The sequence below is a fragment of the Poecilia formosa genome, unplaced genomic scaffold (assembly GCF_000485575.1).
Source record: "Poecilia formosa unplaced genomic scaffold, Poecilia_formosa-5.1.2 Scaffold18, whole genome shotgun sequence".
Taxonomy (NCBI): domain Eukaryota; kingdom Metazoa; phylum Chordata; class Actinopteri; order Cyprinodontiformes; family Poeciliidae; genus Poecilia; species Poecilia formosa.
Genome location: NW_006799957.1, coordinates 1,051,771 through 1,063,491, shown reverse-complemented (window position 1 = coordinate 1,063,491; position 11,721 = coordinate 1,051,771). Strand labels below are relative to the sequence as shown.

Below are 11,721 nucleotides of genomic sequence, written 5' to 3'. Positions count from 1 at the left end.
AGTATTAAAACAAATTCTATGATGGCCTCAGAGGTGTGAGAATATTAGTGAACAAGTATTACAAAACCTAAGCATGGTGGATGCCCTACGTTGAACAATTTTGCAAAGAACCACAGGCCATAATGTATGCTTTTATATGTGGAAATCTGATAGAAACACAGCAAAAGACAAGCAGTAGGTATTTACATAGAAGGTGATTCAAAGTATCAACTCTTAAAAATAAATTTTCCCTCTAATTTACAATTCTGTTTTACCTAGTGTTTGTGTTGGCCCACCATCTAAAATCTTAGAATAGAATAGAATAGAATAGAATAGAATAGAATAGAATAGAATAGAATAGAATAGAAATATACTTTATTGTCCGATAACAATAATTGGAACACTTCTGTGCAAAACATTCCAGTTTGTGGTTCTATCAAGACAAAATGTAGAAAAGTTCAAGGTGTATAGGCTTTTGCAAAGCATTGTACCTCTTGAGCATTATCTGACATTCGAGAGAGAGAGATGGGCTGTGATTATTTCTACTAATCCTCCCTTCTCTGCTCTTTAATACCTTTCATTAATTGTTTTCATGTAAACACTTGAATCAGTCAGCCCAAGTGCTTAGATTCACATCCTGATTATGACTAACGGAGACAGCAATGTGACAAGATCCAATAAATGCATCACTAGGTTGCTTGGAAATAATTTTAAAAATAACTTTGCTAATTAAAACCGGTAATAGAGGCTTCGTTGTCATGCTGTTGATCTTGCACAGGTACAAGATGTTCCCTGCAAGCCAATAATAAAATTAATTACTGTAGTTTCTAGATAATGGTGCATGTTAGCCCAACTCAACACACTGTTGTGATTATTGGTTGTGATTATTGGTAATGGTTAAGGTATTTGTAAAGGTTTTTAGTGTTTTAATCAAATGTCTCAGTATCAGTTATCATTATGAATTTTTCTCTAAAATGATTTCTCAAGGTAATATAAGATGCTAAATAATAACTGTGCTGCATGTTACAAAACAGTCATCAACAAAACAATTAGGAGCAGATGTCTGTGGATGGCTGCACTATCATTCTAACATTCATAAAATGCATTGACATGTGTTCTTTTTGCAGAGTTTCCTGTTGCCCAGCATACTGTAACACACCATTAAACAAAAGTGAAGTTAGCCTCCAACTGTAGCTTCCAGTTTGGGAAATAGAAAAACAGGAGATCCCATCTTATTCTTCACTACCTTTGGGCATCTTTAATTTGCTCTAGTTTAAGTCATTAGACTCGTCAAACATGTACTAATATACACTAAATGTAGAATACCTAAAACCTTGTTTGTGATTTTGAAACCCTAATCTGATTTGTGAGAGTTCAGTAAAGGACCATGTTAGTGTCCTCTGAATGTCTCAGCATTCTACAGAGTTTGCTGTCATCTGCATCATTAAATTCTCCAACATTAGTGGAAATTTTTAATTAATAGAAGGATAGACTTCCACTTCCAATACCCCCATGGAGATAAAGGCAGAGGAATGGAGAGAGAGAGAGAGAAAAGGAGAAGGAAAGAGGGCAACACTCTTATCAAAGACCTTTATAAGAGTTTTTAAATGGTAAAATTAAAATATATCGTCTTTACTGCTCAACATTTACAAATAACCACACATTCCTACAAATTATATAAAAGGATCCCTGAGAAAGTGTCAATGAACACACAAAAAACTGTTTTCTGAGAAAATTACAGAGTAGTTATAAAACTTTCATAATGGAGATCAAACCACTTTCACAGACTACATTGAAGTCTATTGATGAAGTTCATGAAGATACATTAACTTTATTATATGACCAAATCAATGCTAATGATTGCCCATCCTCACAGCCTAACTGTACACTTCCAGTTATCATGTAGCTTGTTTCCACAGTAAAATGTAATGCTCACATACACACACAGGGCACACACATACCCACTTAATGCAAGCAAAACTAATGCTGCAGAGTGCTGCAGAAAACAAAGTCCCTCCCCTTGATGTTATGACTCGTTTATACAGAGTAGTCAGTGAATAGGAGGGAGTGAGAGAGTAGAGAAGAGTGGTGATGTACCAGCTCTGGCTTCCTTACAGAGATTTTGAATTTGATGCCGAAGACTGAACAGTCGGTGTGCCTTCATGGGCTCTAAATGTGGCAAGGCTAATATTACATCTGTCTCAGTTGAACTACATGTTTACTGGAAGATGCTTTTGCTGAAGGAGAATACAAAAAGGGGAAAAGGAACTGATTCACATTTTATTACAATCTGAGCAAAGATAAGTTAGGTATTGAACAATAAAAAAAGATGTCCTCTGCAGGTGTCAAGCCAAGGGAGCATATGGATGTTGCGTACATCTCCATTGAGATAGCCATTTCTGTGGCCTCTGTCCTAGGGAATGTATTAATTGTGCTTGTGGTGTATGTGAACCAGGCTCTCCGTGACACCACCTTTAGCTTTATTGCATCTCTGGCTGTGGCTGACATCGCTGTTGGAAGTTTGGTTATCCCTCTGGCCATTGTCATCAGTCTGGGATTCAGGACGCAGTTCTACACCTGCCTCATCCTCTCCAGCCTGGTGCTGATCTTAACTCAGAGCTCCATTCTCTCCCTCCTGGCCATAGCTGTCGACAGATATCTGCGCATAAAAATTCCCACAAGGTAAGAAAAAGTTTTAACTTCACATATCTACATTTCAAATTTACATGTTGTTTTCTCCCTGCATTTCACATTAAGATTGAATGCAATTAAAAAGAGAGTGATACGGTAGATTATCCATGTTGCGATGTAAGAGACCAAAACCGCTTTCAAAATGAATAATTGAATATTACTAATGGAACAAAACAGGAAATTAATAAAATCTTTTTTTTTCTGCTCTACAGTGGTTTTCTAAACTTTTACTTTCACTACTTGATTTGAAATGTCTTTTAAATAAAAACAAGTAAATATTCAATAATTTTTCTCTACTGTCACAGAACATTTTCAAACATTTCTCATTTACAAAGACCTATGTTTCTTTTATTTTTTGTTAAAGAGAAACAGAGAGGAATACTCACTGAGTGTGTCAATCCACTGAGTGTCCAGTAACATCAGTGCCAAGTTTTATACAAATCAGAAGGCTGGACATTAAACCTTTTAAGTAAATTAAAATATTGTCTGCATAAATTATTGACAAAGGCAGTTTGTTTAGGTAGCTGGCAGGTGTCCACACTAATGTTTGCCTATCAGCTGAATCCTGAAGTCAAAGGCTGACACTTAAAAATATGCTTCTGAGAAATAACCAACTGGCCTTGGTTCAGGAAAATGCCATTAAAGTTGTCTGCGAGTGCATTTAGGTGATTGGAGAAAACTCTCATTTCTCTTCTGATTGTGCTGCCCAGGTATGGCGACATAGTGACCCAGGGGAGGGCATACATGGCAGTTTGTATGTGTTGGATCCTCTCCATCCTCAGTGGATTGGTTCCATTGGTTGGCTGGAACAACCTGCACCATGGGAACTTCAGTAACTCCAAAGAGATCGTTTGTGAGTTTAAAAATGTTATTCGGATGGACTACATGGTGTACTTTAATTTCTTCGTCTGTGTGGTGGTGCCACTGGTCTTGATGATCATTCTGTATGGGGAGATCTTCAGAGTGATCCGGCAGCAGCTCAACCGCCGTGCTGAGGCCACTTGTGATGGAGAAAAGTACTACCGAAAGGAGCTGAAGCTGGCCAAGTCGCTGGTCTTGGTGGTTTTTCTTTTCATTATATGCTGGATGCCAATACATATCATGAATTGCATCGACTTTTTTTACTCAGACTATAAAATACCCAAATTTGCTGTGTATGTAGGAATTTTTATGTCTCATGTAAACTCAGCACTCAACCCGATGGTTTATGCATTCAGAATGAAACGGTTCCGTCTTACTCTGATCCAAATAATTCGCCGCTGCATGTTATGTAACCCAATGGTGGCCACCCGATGCCCTACTAGCGCAATAGAAGGGAGTGAAAATATAGCTGTGAACCTATAGCATATATGGAAGAACTTTATTTTATAATGCATAGTCCCAGGGGGACTAAAAATGCTCTAAATATTCAAAAATGAAAAAAAGTGTGACTGATCCTGTTTCTTTAACATATCTTTTATTTTTTTGTGATTTCAGTATACATGGTCTTGGGAACTGTTAAACACTATTTGAGTTCTACTTAGATATGCAGGCAACTGTTGATTTAAAAAAAAAAAAACTTTTTACATTAAATGTAAAAAATGTGTGTTAATTTCCATCCATCCATTGCTTACCCCACTTATCCTTGCAAGGGTCACAAGGGTGATGGTTGGGGTGGGGGATGACCTCCAGTCATCAGAAGAAGAGGCAAGGTACAGCTTGAACAGGGCACCACTCCATCACAAAGACATACATTAAAAATCAACCTTGCACACACATCCATCTGAGGACAACTTAGGGTCCAGTTAACATGACAGTTATGACTTTGGACTATGGGAGTAACCGAAAAGAATCTACACATGGTCCCAGATCGCTAGCCACAAATTTTTACCCAGGCAGCCATGTATTAAATCCTTTTTTGTAAAAGACAATTCACAAGAAAATAAGACTGCAATATATAATACAACAAGTCTATAAGGCTATTAGAAAGCTTTTGCGCATCAGGAAAAACATCGTATAAATGGTGCATATGAACAGAAAATATACAGATTTTATTGTCTGTACCACAAAAGACATATAGAGAGACTTCTGTGTTAAACAGCATCCTCCTATTATCAAATGTGTATGCCATTTTCTGCCTAATACCTTTTTCCTTATAATCTGAATGATATAACTGTGCTTCAGATTTAAAATTGCATTTTTTTCTGGGTGTGTTACTTCTAATTACAGTTATTTATGGGAACCTATATTATATTGATTCATTGCCTTTTCTCTTCTTAATTTAAAGTTAAAATGTTGTATAGATGATATTTCTATTTAGGTTGCCTTGATATAACTGAAAAAAAATTGATGACATGCTGCTTGAATTAGTCAACTGTGGTAACCAAGTTGTAAGATAATATGCACAAATACTATTGCAGTAGTTTAAAACAAAAAAAAAAAAAACAGTCAGTTTAGGACTACTTGCTCCCAAACATTGATGTTAGCACCCCTCTATGTGGAAGACCAAGTTGGAGATTTTTTATTTTTTTTTTACCAAAAATCAATAGCATATGTTTGCCAAAGTTGTAAAAAGAATAAATAGGTTGACAAAAGCCACTGTTATTAGAGGTTAAGTGCAGAAAAGGGCAACAGACCCGTGGTTAGCTGGGGATGTGATGGACAAATTTAACATAAATGTTTTAGCAGACATTAAGTATTCAAATGTCAACTGCATTTTCCTTCCACAGACTTGCCTGTTTTATGAATACTGTCAGGATATCCCTCATTGTCTTTTCTCATATTAACCAATACTAAATTTGTCTGTGTTTGCTAAATGACCAGAACTATTGAAGCAATCATAACCCTGTGAATCATTTACTTTCATTTCAAGCAATAATGGGTATAATAAACATGTTCTTTTCAAATTCCTCAACTTTTTCTTTGCTTTCATTTGAGTCAAGAATATCTTTGTTTTCATGGTGTCTCCATGTCAGTGTTAATCTATTAACATTTCAACCACCTCATGTGAGTCACAAGACTCTTCCAGTCTAACTTTATTTGTCACAATTTTAAAAAATTGGAACTGGGTCAAAACTTCAGAAATGACCAAAAGAAGATTTTGTTGTCAAGAAAAAATAAAAACATATCAAAGGCTAATATTTTGCACTGTCATTAGAGGTTAAATGTGGTTGTTATTCTGTGTAACTTTTTTTATTATTATTATATCACTGTTCAATATGCATAGGAATTAAATTACCCTGCTAAGACTGCAAAATAACAGGCTACTTCCATGGAACAGAACTATGACAAAGACAAGCAATTTAGTGCCAAGCCTTTACCACATAATGCAGGGCTCGGTCCAGCTAATTCAGCTTCTCTGGGCCATATATTAAAAGATGTTGCGGAGAGGTGAAAAGCATTGGACCATCTGAATCAATTACCCAAAGAGCATTAAGCTGATTTATTCCAACTCTAAACCCAAAGCTTCTGGAGTAGGTCTGCTTTGTCATCAGTTTGACTCCTGCCTAGTTTCCACAGAAGTGTCCTGAAATAAAATATGTGAATTTCTTGTGAAATTTCATGCAATTTGTCTTTCAGATTGTGTGTGTGGTAAATACTAACATTTACAGTAATAAAAAGAATTCTGCTCTATAAAGATATTTACTTTTTTGAAGTCTAATGGAAGAAAATGTTAACGCTGTGCCTCTCTGTTTCTGTCTGTCTCTTAGTCATGAACACATTAATACGTATATTACCATCTGTCAGCCCCCCCTCCTTGCTAAGGGATTTCAAACTGCTGAGCATGGTTAAATCCTTAGCCCTTGTCTTGGTGACAGAGATACCACATAACCAAGTCGGCATTACTGGCTTCATCAGCTGTTTCTGTTTTCTATGGCCTAACAAATACTAAAGAAACAGAAGCATGGTCTAAAAGAGAAGCAACGAAGATAAATGTCTCAATTTCTGATGTACTTCTTCAATATTTCTCAAATCTAAAATATAAATCTTCTTCAAGGTAGGACACTTCATACTTATAAGATTAAAGTTTTTGATGTTTTTTTCTCTCCAGTTTTGAATTGAAACGCTGGCATCTTGTTTTCCTTTATGTCCTCAAGCTTCTGACAGTAGCTTACATTTGGAACTGTAAAATGGCAAACACTGATGAAACGAACGGCAGCCAGGATCCGGAGGCTCCGGAGGAAGACCTGGATGATGAACAGCAAGCTTTGCTGCATTTCAGTAAATATGGAGAAAGTCAGCGTGCGCAACCATGGAAGCAATGGACCTTCAGAGAAAAGGCAAACTATTATATGGATCGTATCTTCCTAGTCTTTTTAATCATCTTTGTGATGATTTTGCTAATTGAATGTTTGTATAAAATTTGGTATGTGTCAAATGGGAAGAAGATAACAGAGTTTATGTCAGACTCAGTCGTGTTTCTGATCGACTGGCTCTTCACTCAGGAGAGACAGGAGGAGCTGGTTGAATTATAGGATGTGAATAAAGGTGTTCACACCATCCTTTTACACTTTTTGTATTTCATTTGATATTTATGTAACAATGAAAACTGTTATGTAAACAGTTTCTACAGGAACTACACTACAGTCTAGTTCCTGTAGACTGTAGTTCAGGACCTACAGCTACATAATAAAACAAATATTTTGCAAATTTGTGTATGACTTTAACTGACTTGTGTGCACTGGCCTCTCTCTGGATTGTCAAAACAATCTGATACCAGCAAATTGCTAAAAATATTAAGTAATGCTTGAAAATAGAATTTAACGGGACAATTTAAAAGATTAGATCACGTAGAAATCCAATATTTAAAAGAAACAGGTCTTAATTGACAAAATGAATGCCCTGTAAAAGACTGGTGCTACAGTTGCACCAGAAAAATTACAAGTTGCTGTTTTTTGTTTTAGTTTTTATTTTAATCTGCATCAGATTTTATGAAACAAATGAAACGGTTGGATATATTTGCGAGATTACTATGGTTTTACATATTTAATCCTAAATTACATAAAAATAATAAAAAAATAAAGTTAAAACAAATCTGTAATCAGAATAGTTTTTTTTATTCGAACAACAAAAAATACCCCTAAAACTTTATATTTTGTAAACAAAGAAGGGAGCGAAGGTTAGTACATTTTGACGTAATTTGTCTGGCATACAAACCAACCTATGAGAATGCTATATCCAGTCCTTTTCAACTTCCGGGACCACCTCCCACCCTCTTCCGGATTGCTTAGCGTGACCGACGTTTCGTGTCTATTTAGACTTAAAAGTAAGTCGAGATTTACACCTTTTATACCATGTTTTGTAGACCACCTTCTGTATTATCCTATATTAATAAAGCACACACTTCTGTGCTTAAATCGTGATGAACGCGTCTGTGTCCTGCTACGCAGTTAGAAATAGAAGGTAGTTGGAAAACATGGCCACATGCTGCTGCCTTTGCTAGCTGTGATATATACTATAAATGGCACGGTTTAACTCTGACAAATAAGGTAGATGGTTAGGCTTAGGCTGTATAAAACTAAATCCAACAATGTGACCGTTTATTTGGTCATGTGTGACATTTTGAGTACATCAAAAACAAAAGCTAAAATTAGCAACGCTGAAATGGAATCCCCTTCCTCGTGTTTAAATGATCATGATTAAATTTGTACTAGACGCTGTGTGCATTTTTAAGAGGCTTAATTCCACTTTTAAGCCCTGAAAACTTATTTTTCTCCCTTAACCTAAATGTGCCAATTATACTGTATTAAGGTTTTAAACAACACAAAGGACACTGGTCATTTTACCTTTTCGTAACTGCTTGTTAGGTTGTTGCTTCCTGGACTTTTTTAGGTAAGAAATTGGGCAATTAGTAAAATTTGAGCAAAATCGGATAAAATTTTAAAGATAATTACAAAATTTTTCAACTAATGGCACACCTTACTCATGTATATGGGTTAAAAGTTTTAGCACCTCCAAATACTTAATTCTTGGTAGGTATAAAGTGGTTTATTCAGATGTACGAAGCAGTTTAGGAAAATACTAACTGTAATAAGTACAAAACGAAGCTACAAAGAGGCTAGCATAACTAGAGCACAAAATAACTATGTTTTCTGACTAATTGCCAACATAATGCTAATTAAGTAAAAAATGTCACCAATGTGACTTAACTTTCTTGCTGATTTGCCAAGCACAATAAAGTTGTTGGGATTCATTTTTATTTTGGTATAAAAGTGAAATGTTCTAATTCTGTTATTACATTTGCCTCTTCAAAAATCTTGCAAATCAACAGTGTTTTACATGTGTTGGGATTTGTTTCATTTTAAATAAATCTCACAAGTTCTAAAACATTATTTCTTGTGATGTTTGAGCTTGCATGCTTTATGGATAACTTGACACAGCTTACTCATTTGCCATGTTATTTCCAGAATGCGTTACGTGGCCGCTTACCTGCTCGCTGTTCTCGGTGGGAACACCAAGCCCTCCGCAAAAGACATCAAGGAGATCCTGAGCAGTGTGGGAATTGAGGCCGATGATGAACGCTTGAATAAAGTATGTAATATAATGATTGTGAAGTTCTGTTTGAAGATGCCATGTAGTAAAAATCTTACTCATTTATCAGGTAATTAGTGAACTGAATGGAAAAGACATCAACGAAGTCATGAATTCAGGTAAGGACTATATAATTTATTATATTTTCCAGACTATAGAGCGCATCTCACTATAAGTCGCACCCACAAAGTAAAAAAAAAAAGAAGGAAAAAAAAAATGGAACCTACATATATAAGCCGCTGGTACCTCCACCGCTCTCAGTTTTCCACAAGGATGCAGCAGAGGACTGCGTCCTTAATAAATCTGCTATTAAGGACGTGCAGCGGCTATTGAACTGTACTGCCAGATTGATGGCCTTCAACTTAAAAGTGGCATATGAACTTCTATGTGTTGTTTCCATGATGAGGGTGTATGAGTTTGAAAACATTTCTCTGTCGAGAACAAGCATGTGCTTGTTCTAAATTAAAGTCACCACTTTATTCTTTGATTTCCAAATTGGACTTCCAATGATTCACTTCCTGCTAAAGAGCCCTGTGGTGGTTGAAGAAAAATCTACAGAAAAGCTGACCGGGCTATAAGCCACATGGCTCAAAGCGTGGGGAAAAAGTAGCGGCTTATAGCCCAAAAAAATATGGTACATAACTTTACAGTTTATGCCACAAATGAAAGTTTTCCTAACATATCGTCCTTCTATTTCTAGGCCTCTCCAAGTTAGCCTCTGTACCAGCAGGTGGTGCTGTAGCAGCACCGGCGGCAGCTGCTGGTAGTGGGGCCGCTGGAACTGGGGCTGCACCTGCTGCTGGTATGTCTATGTCTTTGTACACAACTAAATATGAAGCTACATATAAAATAGTTTGTAAATGTAAGGTACACTCAGGTTTTTTGAGTGTTTTCAGTGACATCTGTATAGTTTTGCCTATATTGAACTGCTGGTTTTACTTTCTTTTCCAGCGGAAGAGAAAAAAGAAGAGAAGAAAGAGGAATCTGAAGAGTCAGACGAAGACATGGGCTTCGGACTCTTTGATTAATCGTCCTTCTCAGTGTATAAAAAGCAATAAAAATGTAAAAGGTTTACACAGATATCTGACTATTTTTCTTTGTGTTTTAAATATATATATGAAAAACATGCAGTTTTTCATGTCTGATTATTTGTAAAACAAGCATTAAGACGCCATTAAACAATCCCATCACTGCGTGTGGTTATAGTCAATTTGTGAGACCACACAAACATAAAAGCTAACTTGAAGAGACAAAGCCAAATGTCCAAACACAAGGTCAACAAATATACTTATTTATTCTATATGCATCAACATTAAACTAAAATTTGTGAAGTCTTAACTTCACAAATTTGAATTGTGGCAAGATTTAATATACGTTTCCAGTCTTGTCGTAACTGGAAACCCTTCAAACCAGTCTTACAACATTAAAACACAAGTTGCTGCTTTTGTTCTCTAGTCTAAAGAAAAGCAAATTGTGAAATTCCCAATGCTCACAATGAGTATTTCTTACATTAAAGGTATTATAAAGGCAAAACCATTCAAACCAAAGTATGGCTTCATAAGAGTTCACATATTGTCCAGGGCTTGAGGTCTGACTGAATCATAGTTCTAACTAATTCTGTTAAAACTACTGTTTGGAACCAGAAATCATGTTTTTTTTCTTTGTAGTGTAGCTTTAGCATGTGAGTCAACATCATCTTGACAATTCATCTTTGAGAACTGATCACACAATCGTGCATTATCTTGATTGAGAAAGTAGTTAACTTGTCACTGAACATGTCACTTGAGCAATATTTGAATTTTTGCTTTCACCTGTCAGTTTTTATGTGTTGTCAATTGATGATACAATTATTATTAATGTGGAAATATTTTTTGAAGTCCAGATTTTTAAGTCAAATTATAACTTGGCTTTGCATTATATTTAGCATTTTATTGTGATTCTTGCCATATTTATGTGAATTATGCTCCTTGTATGAGCAGGTAACATTGCAGTCCACTTGTCTGTGCCATTTTCTCTGATGTATGTAAGTTCATCTGTTGCTTGGCAGTGCACTGGATGTAGTAATTTTCCCCTGAGTAATCATCATTTCTGGTAATTATGCATGTCTCATGCTGCAGCAGAGCCATCATGTTCACTTTAGTCATAATAGCTGACAGACATACCATCTTGTAATTACAAGTTAGCATGTAGTCTTGTGACCTGTTACTGGTTATCTGCAAATGAACTTATCTATACACCCGTTGGTCTCATGACCCCAGTTTGATCCAAGTTTGAGTTGTGAAAGTAGATCAAATCCATTTTAATGCAAATTAAAAAAAACTAATCCTGTGAGTTTGCCCTTTCTTAGAAACAAGTCCAAGCAGCTATTTATCCACCAGGTGTATCAACAGTTTGACTCATTCAGATAAACTTCACCCTCCCCACACAAAGGAGAAGGAGCAGTTCAGCTCACATAATGCTTTTCTTCACTTATGAGAACTAGGTCTTTATTTTTGACAAGCTGTACTTCATTTCTAGTTTGTTTCCTGCTTACATGTCAGT

General features: G+C 36.0%; 2 protein-coding genes across 2 annotated transcripts; both read left to right on the top strand.

The window, feature by feature from the left end:
- The first annotated feature begins 1,653 nt into the window (after positions 1 to 1,653).
- On the top strand, positions 1,654 to 7,303 carry LOC103134595 (adenosine receptor A1-like). The gene is made up of 3 exons (XM_007546898.2): positions 1,654 to 2,661; positions 3,381 to 6,646; positions 6,747 to 7,303. Exons 1-2 carry the CDS (start codon positions 2,309 to 2,311, stop codon positions 4,012 to 4,014), a joined length of 987 nt encoding a protein of 328 aa, XP_007546960.1. The 5' UTR covers positions 1,654 to 2,308; the 3' UTR covers positions 4,015 to 6,646; positions 6,747 to 7,303.
- Positions 7,304 to 7,807: 504 nt separating this feature from the next.
- Positions 7,808 to 10,260, top strand: rplp2 (ribosomal protein, large P2). The gene is made up of 5 exons (XM_007546897.2): positions 7,808 to 7,915; positions 9,057 to 9,180; positions 9,251 to 9,299; positions 9,881 to 9,982; positions 10,132 to 10,260. The coding sequence occupies exons 2-5, from the start codon at positions 9,058 to 9,060 to the stop codon at positions 10,206 to 10,208; spliced, it is 351 nt and encodes a 116-aa protein (XP_007546959.1). The 5' UTR covers positions 7,808 to 7,915; position 9,057; the 3' UTR covers positions 10,209 to 10,260.
- Positions 10,261 to 11,721: the final 1,461 nt, after the last annotated feature.